The 11755-nt window shown below is 20.1% G+C and overlaps 2 protein-coding genes across 2 annotated transcripts; both read right to left on the bottom strand.

Annotated features, from left to right (window-relative positions):
* Positions 1 to 7855: 7855 nt before the first annotated feature.
* On the bottom strand, positions 7856 to 8897 carry MKS88_004054 (uncharacterized protein; the record flags this gene model as incomplete). The annotated part of the gene is made up of 2 exons (XM_067217198.1): positions 7856 to 8569; positions 8730 to 8897. The coding sequence occupies 2 exons, from the start codon at positions 8895 to 8897 to the stop codon at positions 7856 to 7858; spliced, it is 882 nt and encodes a 293-aa protein (XP_067071651.1).
* A 1658-nt stretch (positions 8898 to 10555) lies between these two features.
* MKS88_004055 (uncharacterized protein) lies at positions 10556 to 11456 on the bottom strand (the record flags this gene model as incomplete). Its single annotated transcript, XM_067217200.1, has 2 exons — positions 10556 to 11227; positions 11358 to 11456. The coding sequence occupies 2 exons, from the start codon at positions 11454 to 11456 to the stop codon at positions 10556 to 10558; spliced, it is 771 nt and encodes a 256-aa protein (XP_067071652.1).
* Between the last annotated feature and the right edge of the window lie 299 nt (positions 11457 to 11755).

The following is an 11755-nucleotide window of genomic DNA, read 5'->3' on the forward strand; positions in this document are numbered from 1 at the left end:
GATAGGAGCAATTTTACATATTCTATTATTATTTTATACATTTTTAATACAAAATAACTTCAAATGTGATAATTATTCCTCCATCACTCGTTTTTTAAGGTTTATGTGGTATATCCTTCCAAATGTAATAAAAAGTAAAAAAAAAATAAATAAATATTTTATCAATTAAATATTTATAATATAATAAATTCTTATACAACCATAATATAATTTTTATGAAAACAAAATTTATTATTACAATTAAGTATTACCTCAAAATCACGCCTCTCTCAAAGCATGTTATAAATAATCATTTACATAACAAACTATATATTTCATTATATAATAATATTAAAAAGTTAATAAAATTTATAACAACAAATGAAAATTAAACTATAGTAGGGATAACAAATGAACACGCACAAAACATAAAATAATGAAATAATTGTATCAACATCTGCACACAGAAGGAAACAGAGAGAAAAGATAATATGGAGATAATCAGGAAGCACACTAAACATGGGAAAATTGTGTAACCTGTTTAATCCTTTACAAATAAAAAAAAAAAAAAAAATGCATTACATGAATTTTATCTAAATATCTTAAGTATAATACCAACAACAACAAAATTGCTTTATGTTGATGTTAATATAATACTAAAAATGACAGTTACATTAAAGAATTGTTGGATTACACATTGTAGAAAAATAAAAATCTGAAGAAAACAATTAAATTTGTTATGTTGTATTGAACGGTGTTCATAAGGATAATAAATAGAAGTTATCAAAATTAAATTATAAAAATGTAAATTCCTTTATTTTCCTTATCTTTTTAAGAAATAACTTCAATATATTTCTCCATTTGCTGATGTAATTATTTGAAAATATGCCATTATTAAATACATATACACACTATTTAAATATGTAACTAAGTATGAATCTAGTACTTATTTAGAAATTAAATCATAAGACCATACTTTTTCCCCGAATACATAATATAATAATAATTGTTTATGCTCCATTCGTGGAATTCTATGAACCTTTTTTATTTTGTGCTAAATTAAAACAAATAACTTATAAAAATATAAATTTCATAGTTTAGAATTAGTTACATAATTTAATAACTATTTATAATATATCATATACATATGTCATTTTTCTTATGTTTTTTATTTATATATTATTTTACAACATTTATATCCTTGTTGAATTATCGTTTCCAAAAAAAGAAAAAAAGAAAATCATTCCATGTAACTTAGATGAATAAGTAACAAACAAATCATTAGAACATGTAAATGAACTAATAAATATAATTTAAGAAAGGTACATAAATATACATTTCGACACTTCTCGGGGACAATTACATAAAAATAACACGTAATGTATATTACAACAATTTTATTAATAATAAAGCACATAAAAATTGAAATGTAGTTATACCTTTATACGTAAATAAAATGAGAAAGAAGTAGAAAATAGATAATATAATGAACATATTAAAATATTGCAAATTTTATCATCTAAAAAATATTAAAAATGTAGTTCAAAACCTCCGCAACAGTGTGTCCTCTTTTACAATAGAGATTTTTTTAAAAGTAGAAATTTCTTTTAAATCTTCAAAGAACATTATTATCAGTATAAATACAAAAAATAAGAAAATGTAATATAAATTTATTATTTTACAGCATAGTATGTACGGATTTATATTCTGCACAGTAACAAAATCCAGAGTTCTATCAATAATATAATACAAATAAATAGATATATTTTTCAAAAAAAATAAAGTGATACTTGGCTTTTTAGTACACTTTAAAAGTTTAGTAACCTACAATTAAAGATTAAAAAAAATAAGAGTGAAATTATGTAATATGAAAGAAAATATAAAAAATTACCATACAGTCATTTTAGAAGAAATTACTAGAAAGTTAATCATTGAAATGGTAAATATGCAATAATAACAACAAATAAAGTCCCCTTTCATAAAGATAACATATAAGAAGATTGTAATGGTGTTAATTAATTATGTAAAATACTTTTATGAACCTGGCAAAAAAAAATAATAATAAAATCAAACGAAATAATAATAACATAAAATAACATTTAGAAAACTACAAGTGATCCAAAAATACAAAAATTCGAAAACTAGAAATTTAATATTTCCCTTAGCCTTGATTATGATTATGAAGAATTTCAGCAATATGTAAGAACAAATACATTTAATTGAATTCGCTTTTGTTTACATTAAAGATATATATATATATATATATATAAGAAAAAACTTATAATGAATAAATGAAAAAGTTATAAATAATGTAGCTAAATAAAATACTTCATAATGTAATGATATTGGAATGATAACAAAATATCTAGTAATTTGAAAAAAATAATTCATTTGTTAATCAGATAGTGAAAAATAGCAAATAATACCAATATTATAAAAAATAATATACATGAAATAAAGGGAATTATGTATTACGAAAAAGAAATATTAGTTCTATAATGAGAAAATTTTAAATGAAATATGTATTTATTAAAAATAAAATACATTGAAAGGGGCTTAATACCAAATTCCTTGGATTTAGCAAGTGTTACACTATATTATATAATTTAATTAATTTGTAAAATATATTATTAAAAATTATATCTCCAATATATATTATAAGAATATTATACCCAGAAATTATACAAAGAGTAAAAAAGATAGATCTGTCTATACTGTGGAAAGTTCTAATAATGTATATTTAAAAAAAAAAATAGTGTAATAACTAATTTCGAAATTCCTTTAGTTATTCATTAATACTCATAAATGGATAACATTATATAGATAAAATTTATTAAAAAGAACTAAATTATTTCTTGGATTATGATATCTATACCATTTTATAACAATGTTAACAATGAACGGGCTAGGGAAATACTCAAAAAACTGAAAATTCTAAAATAAAAAACTAAAAGGAAACATTACTTATTTTAGTTATTACTTCGTACTATAAATATTTTATAATTCATGTTATTAAAGATTAACTCTTTAATTCAAACTACTAATTAAAAATAGTACAAATAAAATAATAATGTAATAATATTAATAGATTAATAAATATATGAATATAAAAGTATAACTAGTTTTTGTATCATATATTTAGTAACATATATATTAAATTCTTTATACAAATCTTATAAAAAATTTTATATATTTGATTTTTGACGGTTCATATTTTACATGTGAATTAATCTTTCCTTTGTATAAATTCATGACTTTTTAATGGATCTAAGAAAAATTAATTTTTCGTAATATTTTGAAATTATTATATAGCATAATTCCATAATCATCCATTACGTTTATATATTAAATTCTATTTTACTCAACTATAAAAAGAATTCAAAAAAAGGTATTTTATCACGGAAATTTATGGCTTATGGAACCCATTGAAAATATGTAACTTTCATAAGTTTACAATATCAAATAAGAAAATATGTATTTTGTTCTAAATATTTTCTTGCTAATAATTTGTTTATTTGAATTCTTTTTATATATATACTCAAGTTTACAATTATTTGTTAATATAATTTTTAATTTATTGCTTTTATTTTCTATATGTTTCACAAGAAATAATGTATGGATAGTTACTTATCTATGAACATATATATTTTTATTAATATAAATTTTTTTTTTTAAGTAAATATAAGAACCTCTTAGATAAATTATTAATCATTATGTGTTATAATAATACACTCATATCAGAAGAAATAATTTCACTAAATATTTTAAATATTTCTATATCCTGTATATTCCTTACCAATAATTGTTTTAACTTTTTAGAAGACATTCATGTATTATATAAACAACATATATACGAGAAATTTTACGTACAAAATTAAATAATAACATACATAATAGTTTTATAAAAGTACTAAAAGCGATACAGTTATTAATATTTAACAATAACATATATGTATATACGTAAAACGATATAAAATTTGTCATTAAAAATTATCAAGGCATTGTTTCATTAATAACATTAAAATTTCAATACGTTATTTCTAGTATAATTTATATGAATTAAATAATTTATTGATTTTTTTTTTTTTTATATAGCGGTTTATTATCTTTGTATCTTGGTTATATAGCCGAAATCCAAGCAAAGAAATAGGATGTTACACCTGAACGACGATGAAACACAAAATGAGTTATAAGAAATTCTTGTAAAACTCCTGGTGTATATTCAAAAAATAGAAGGAATCATTTAATTTACCATTCCATAAAAAATTTAATATTTTTAGATTATCATCAATTTTTTTTCATTAAATAAAAATCAATATCTACATACATTATAGCCTAATAATAAACAATGGACTTAATACTACATGATTTATTATTGTATCATTTATCCCATATTTTTGTTATATTTTAATTCATATTAATTATAATTGACAGGATAACCATACTTACTGTTCAAGCTAATCAATTTGTTTTATTAAAACTAAATAAAATTATAAATTTATTAACAAAGGCAACAACACACTACAGAAATATATATAATAACGAGAAAATTATGTTTATTTAAAGATAAATGTAGTTTCATTTATATATTTATTTATTTATTTATTTACATTTCTATACAGATGTATAATACAAATATTAATAAATATATCTTTAAAATAACCAAACATATACATTTAATTGGAATTCTGTTATTCCTGAAAATTGGTTTAAAATACTTTTTGAATATGTAGCTATTGGGCTTATAAAACAGAGACATCAAATAAACCTTGCTATATCAATAACACAACAAAAGAATTACAGAGTGCTGCTTTATATGTTTTTCATTATTATTTATATTTTTATCTGTATAATCGTTTATTACACGAAGTAATATTTAGAATTACTTTTGTAATGAACTTAATATGTTATTATTAATCATCCAAATAAAACCAATTATATCAATATTTGTTTGTATAATGCATCCTTTTTAAGAACAAATTTTAAATTATTTTTATATATTCTGATTAATAAATAACAAGAACTGTAATTAATTTACATGTTTTCCTTTGCCCATAATAATTCATGCTCTTTATAAGATTAAAACATGTTTCTTGTCTATTTCAGATTAAACTATTTAAAAATATTTGTAATTTTAATTATTTAAATTTAATTAATATACAATAAGAATTAACGCAATTATATATATACATTCCCTACTTGTATTTCATTCGAATAGTGATATAATTCATAGTTTTATATCTCAATGAAACCTATTAACAGAAAAAATCTATAGTTTATTTTGATATTCTAATTTTATTATTACTGCACTGAAAAGACGATATAATAAAAATTATGATAAATGTCATTTATTCCATAAGAAATGTATGCATAGTAGAGAAATAAATAAAAAAAAAAATTATCTAATATATGGATCTGATACTTTTAATGAAAACAAAACATGTTATCTACATTTTAGATATAGAAGACTTACGAAGAAATTCTGTCTATTTATCTTAAAGAAAAAAACATTCAACACTGAATAATTCATAAAAATATTTTTTAATGAAATATCCTCATTTACTTCATATGACTTTTACTCTTGCAAGACGTGAACAAAAAATCTAAAACCTAAAAAGTAATTGATATATTTTTATAAAAATACCGCATGTATTATTAATAAATTTATACAGAACTGCATTATTTGCTATATTATAAAAATACCGCATGTATTATTAATAAATTTATACAGAACAGCATTATTTGCTATAATAAATTAACATTATTCATAGTAATTATTTTTACAGAGTGGTAAATATGCCCACGAAATCATAATATTATTTAACAAAAAAATATTAGGTCTAAAGATTGATACATTACTAAATATAAAATAATAAGAAAATAAATCAAAAAAAAGAAAAAATATTGGAATTAATTTTAGTGTGTAATAAAACAAATATATAAAATATATGATATAGCTACAATATAACTTTTTTTTTAATTATATAATTGAATTCTTAAAATTGATGGTATAGCTATTTTGCCACATAAAATTTTATTTTCCAATTTATATCATTATTCTATTTTCTAATAATGCTCAATATAATTATTGTTTATCATATTTAATCATATGCATTTTTTTATTTTTTTTTTAGCATCCTGTTTTGAGTTTTTACGTAATTCTTTAACCTTTTAATTTAGCATATTCCATAATCCTTTACTTTAACATTTTATGTAGATAAATGTTTGTATGGGAGTGTATATAATATAATATTTAGAAGACTATTTTCGCGTCTTCAAAACATAGCAATCACCCTCCACATTCTTTTTATATATTTTACTAAAAGAATTAATATATATTATATATTTACAAAATTCAACCTTTTCACGTATTTCACTATTTATAATAATCCTAACAATTTTCAAAATAATCCTGAAAATATTTACTTTATTTTATTTCATTCAGTTCATTAAAATTTCTATAATAAATGTCATATTAAAGATTATATTTCTCAGGTCATTTATTTCGTAATTTTTGTAAGTTGTATACACGAAAAGACTAACGTAATAAATTAAACCTTAAAAAAAAAAAAATGTTATCAAAATATAATATTCATGTATAAAAGGAATATAATACTATATACAGATGAATTATACATAAGCAAATTTTTACAAAAAATTAATAAAATGGGAAAAGTTTTCTAGTTAAAAAGAGTAGATACAGTAATACTTAAAAAAAAGTATAATGTCTAATTATAATATGCTTAATGATATATGCTAATATAGTTCCACAATTTTAATTACGAAATCTAAGATAATACCCTTCTTCTTCAATGAGAAAAAATTCAATGAAAAAAAAAATTTGAAACAGGCTTTTTAAAGAATAATTTAATTAAAATACTTTATTATTACTATTATAATTTTCCTAATAAAGTACAATTACCCTCTTCCTCCTCCTTTTAGCACTTCTTCAATGTTTCATTAAACAAAAATGATAATTAATATATAATCTTTAAAATTGCTCATTCCACATATATTATAAAACATATATAAATTTAGAAATTAAAAATTTACGATAATGATAACGTTCGTTTTTAATAAAAAAATTTAACTCTTATTAAATTTCATTTTCCATAATTATATTGTACATACACCTCATTTCTAATAAATTTAAAACGGCAAAGATTTTCTTATATACATCAAATAACGAATATTCAGTGTTAACAGTTTCAATAAAAAAAAAAAAAATTAACAGCAAAATAAACAAATTTAATAATTATATACAACATATATGACGTAAGTATATACAAAAATATTTACTTTAATAAATACATATATTATCACGAACACACATTTAATGACAAGTAAATTAGACTATTATTTACAAGTAAAAAATTATTGCTAATAAAATACAAATTAAAACAGAAAAAACAAAAAAAATTCGAATTAAATATATAATACGCAAATATATATAAATTATAACTTATCGAATAAGCTGTTTTAAAAAAATAAGATAATGTTAATTTATTTAATGAGAGGAAATAGTTCCTACTTCTTTAATTCCTTTTTTCCTCCATCAAATAATATATATTGTACACATCAATAAAGGGCTTACGATTATAAATCAATTATGTACGAAATTTTTTTTCTTTTTCCTTCTTATTTTTTGTACAACACTTCGTAAAATGCAAAAAGCCATTGTTCATTATTCATTCATTTTATTACATATATATATATATTTTTAGCGTTCCAATAAGATAAATTTATATATTTTTTGTCTTTCCTTAACACGGCTTTGCTACAGCATAGATATATGTATATATGTATATATACTATATATTTGCTATTGTATGTATTAAAATATTTTTCATTTCATCAGTTCTGTGCTACTTTTTTTTTAATTTTTTTTTGCCATTTCTATATCAATTTGATCCTTAATCATTTTGTGTAATTCTGTTCTTAAATTGTCGCATTCAACTCTACACTTATTAACAAAATCTATAAATTCTTTTGCTGGCAAAGGTTCCTTTTCAAGGAGGTCATTAAATTGCTTAACATAATGATCCTCTTTCTCTAGTAGCATATCGAACGCTTTTGAAACACAATTGTTCCATTTATCATTTGCAGTAATCTCATCCATATTACGTTTTTGTTTTAATGATTCAAAATATTCGAATAATTCCTTTAACAAATTATAAATTTTGCTTTCTTCTAGCTTAAATGCTTGTTTCCATATATTAATATAAACATCTTTTGATGAAACCTCTTTCAATGAACTAAGCATTGCATTTAGTTCTTCTTCTGTAATTTCAGGGGATAAATCAAAGGTTAAATCATCTAATTGCGCAAGTAAATCACTATCATATAATTCCTGTTCGAAGTCGTCATCGTCAAAATCATCATCTGAATCTATATAATTTGAAGCTTGAAGATCATCAGATTCATCATCTTCACTATCGTTTGATTTATTAGACGCATTTAGAGTATTATTTACATTCTTTTTATCTAAATTTTGTTTTTCAGAATCATTATTCCCTGATAATTTTCTTGAATACAGAACACTTGATTGCAATTGTGAAAGTTCCACATTGTTAAATGTCGATATATTATTCTATACGAAAAGTTAAAAAAAAATTATTCAAATGTAAGTATGATGCACATATATATTGTTTCCATATATAAATACATAATTTAAAACGGAATAAACATTTTATTTATTTACAAATGCTAAATTATATCCTTACAAGTAACAATATACAATATATGGCAACCATAGATACAACTAATCGTAAAGGAATGAAACAGCCACCAGATTTACGGCCATTATTGTTCTTTTCTTCTATAGGAAAAAAACTCGTAGAGAATTTTTTAATATTTCCATTATTTTTAGCTAAAAATTTTGCAGCTAAAATAGAATTGCAACCCTTAAAAATATACATTTTATTTAATATGCTTTTTTATATAAAGTTACATAAAAAGAAATTGTTTTTTTAACACATTATTTTTATTTTATTTTAATGCCTCGTAATACAGAATATAACGTATAATTTATAAGAAATTATGATTTACAAAAAAAATAAAAAATATTTATTTAAAATTATTATAAAAAAATAATAATGAAAAAAATAAAATAATAAATAAAACAAAATATAATTAAAATAAAACAAATTATTTTTCATTCACATGCAAAACTTGAAGAACTCAATAAAAGCCAAGAATGCATTTTTATTTATGAAACTATTTTGTTCGCTAACCGAGAATTCTACATGTTTTTTGTTAGTTTATGTAAATATGAAACAACTCATTTTTTTTTTTTTTTTTTCTTTTAATTTTAAAAAAAATGAAATAAAAATTTTTAATTATTTGTTTTATATGAAAGAAGGATAGTAATCTTGTAAGAAACATTTTCATAACTATTTTCTATAACCTAAAAATCGTTCTATTTTGTGCATGTACACTTTCATATTATATTATTACTACAAAAAAATTTAATTATAGCTATAATTATCTATAAGGATAAGCTGTATTTTTTATTTTTTTTGTAGAATAAAAAAAAAAAGAAAAGCTTGAATCTATTTTTTTTTGTCTTTATATTATCATTCATAAAACAGTAATCTAAAAAATTTTCATTCCATTTAAAAAAAGTTAATCATTGTATAAATAAATATATTCTATTTTTTCAATTATAGCATAGCTAATGCATAAATCTACTTTTAACTAAACTATTTTTAGTTTTTAACATTTGTTGTTTTACTAATTTTCGTATTAAAACACATGTTTTCTTACTATTATTTATAACAATTTTGAAAAAAACAAATAAAAATAAGTAAAAGTTGTAATTAAATTTTGTTTATTGCTGAATGTGTATATTAATTTTATTTAAGAAAAAACAATAAAATTATTATTATAGTTAATACAATAGCATGCAAGTCTTTTATATATTTTTTGAAGTATCAACATAAACCACATCTTATAACTTAAAATATTTTTTCATATATCAACTAGCTTGCTGCATAAAACATATGAATATATAAAAATAGAACGATTCAAATTGAATAGAAAAGAATTTTAGGCAAAAGTACTAGGAATTTTTTTCTTTTATTAATTTTAAAAATGTGTAAATTCTTATGTTAAAATAATTATAATATAGCGTAGTATATACCATTATGTATGATGATTATAATTAAAGGAAGTTATTATATACTATTTTATATGCTATTTTACAATTTTTATTATGTAGCTTACTTCAAAAATAGTTGAATTAATTTTTCACACTATATAAATTTTATTTTTTTTCTTTAACATATTCAAAATTAACATGATAAAAATATATTCACCTTCAATATTATTTTAATTTATTTACTTCATTAAAAATAACTCTTTACCCTAATGAAATATAGTTTTCATGGTATAACAAGTTAGTTTGTAATTAACGCTGTAATGTTTTGCAATAAAAATATATATATATATGTACATTTTTACAAGTATCTTCTTTTTCAGCCCTTCTTATTGACGTCCAGTTTTAATCAGTACATATATATATATATATATATACATGCAAATTTTGCTCCTTTCGTTGATTACTATTTAAATTTTTTCAATTAGAATAAATTATACAATTATTTAATTTGCTTTTTCCTGTAATGCGTAGATCCCTTATAAATAAATTAGAAAAAAGTCTACTTTTATTTATAAAATTATCATATTCCGTTTGAGGCAATTGTTCATCTATAATACAATAATGAAAAAGTTTACTGTAATAATCCTCCATTACTCGTATCGTTGAATCTATAGTAACTTTAAACTTGTTCATTTCTTCCTGTGCTTTCTCCTCATTTACATTGTATTCACCTTTTAATTCTTCTAAATATGCTGATAAGTAATTTTTTAAATAATCAACTTTATGTTTGTCATTTTGACGCATTCGCAACCATGTATTAAGAGCTTCTGTTTTATATTGACTATTACTCACTGAATTAATAATTTCATTAATTTGTTCTTCTGTTAAATAATGGAATACTTCTTGACATTTTTCGTGTAACGTAAGTTCATCAATATTATTTAAATCGTCTTCTATTATATAATTACTGTCTTCTAAATTATTGGAAATATCATAATTCAATTCTGATTCTGAATGTACTGAATTTGAAGGTATATTATTACTTCTCAAAAAATAGTATCCACTTTTGTAAAGCTCAAATAAATTCCTTGAATATCTGCTACTTAAATGTAGTTTTGTAAATGACATAACCTTATATATATATATGTTCTATTAAAAAATTTTTTAAATATTAAAAAAAAAAAATTAATACACTAAGTTGTAATTTAAATGGATAAATATAATAATGTGTAAAAATTTATATACTAAAAAATTTTCTTACTTTTTTTTTTAATCTTACCAAAAATAATACAAAAATAATAGCAATCATTAAAACAGCACATCTTATAGAATTCAAAAGGACTGAAATTTTTCTATTATTGAATTGTTTACCCTCCATAATAATTTAATATTATATTTATATTGACTTTTAGCTTTATATGTTTAATGGTTAATAATAATATTTCAAGGAGAAAAACAATTTTAAATTTAAAACAGGAAATATTTAATTATTATATATTTAAAACATAAAAAATGTTTTTCTGATCTTCAATTTTTTTTTAAATTCCTTCATTATGTTATTTAGAAAATGAAAAAATATTTCAGAAAAACTAAGCAACTTACAAGGGTTAAAAAACAGAAAAAAAAAAGTATACTAAAAATTAATAATATATGTTTTATATATATATATATATATAT

The sequence above is a fragment of the Plasmodium brasilianum genome, chromosome 12, assembly GCF_023973825.1.
Source record: "Plasmodium brasilianum strain Bolivian I chromosome 12, whole genome shotgun sequence".
Taxonomy (NCBI): Eukaryota; Apicomplexa; class Aconoidasida; order Haemosporida; family Plasmodiidae; genus Plasmodium; species Plasmodium brasilianum.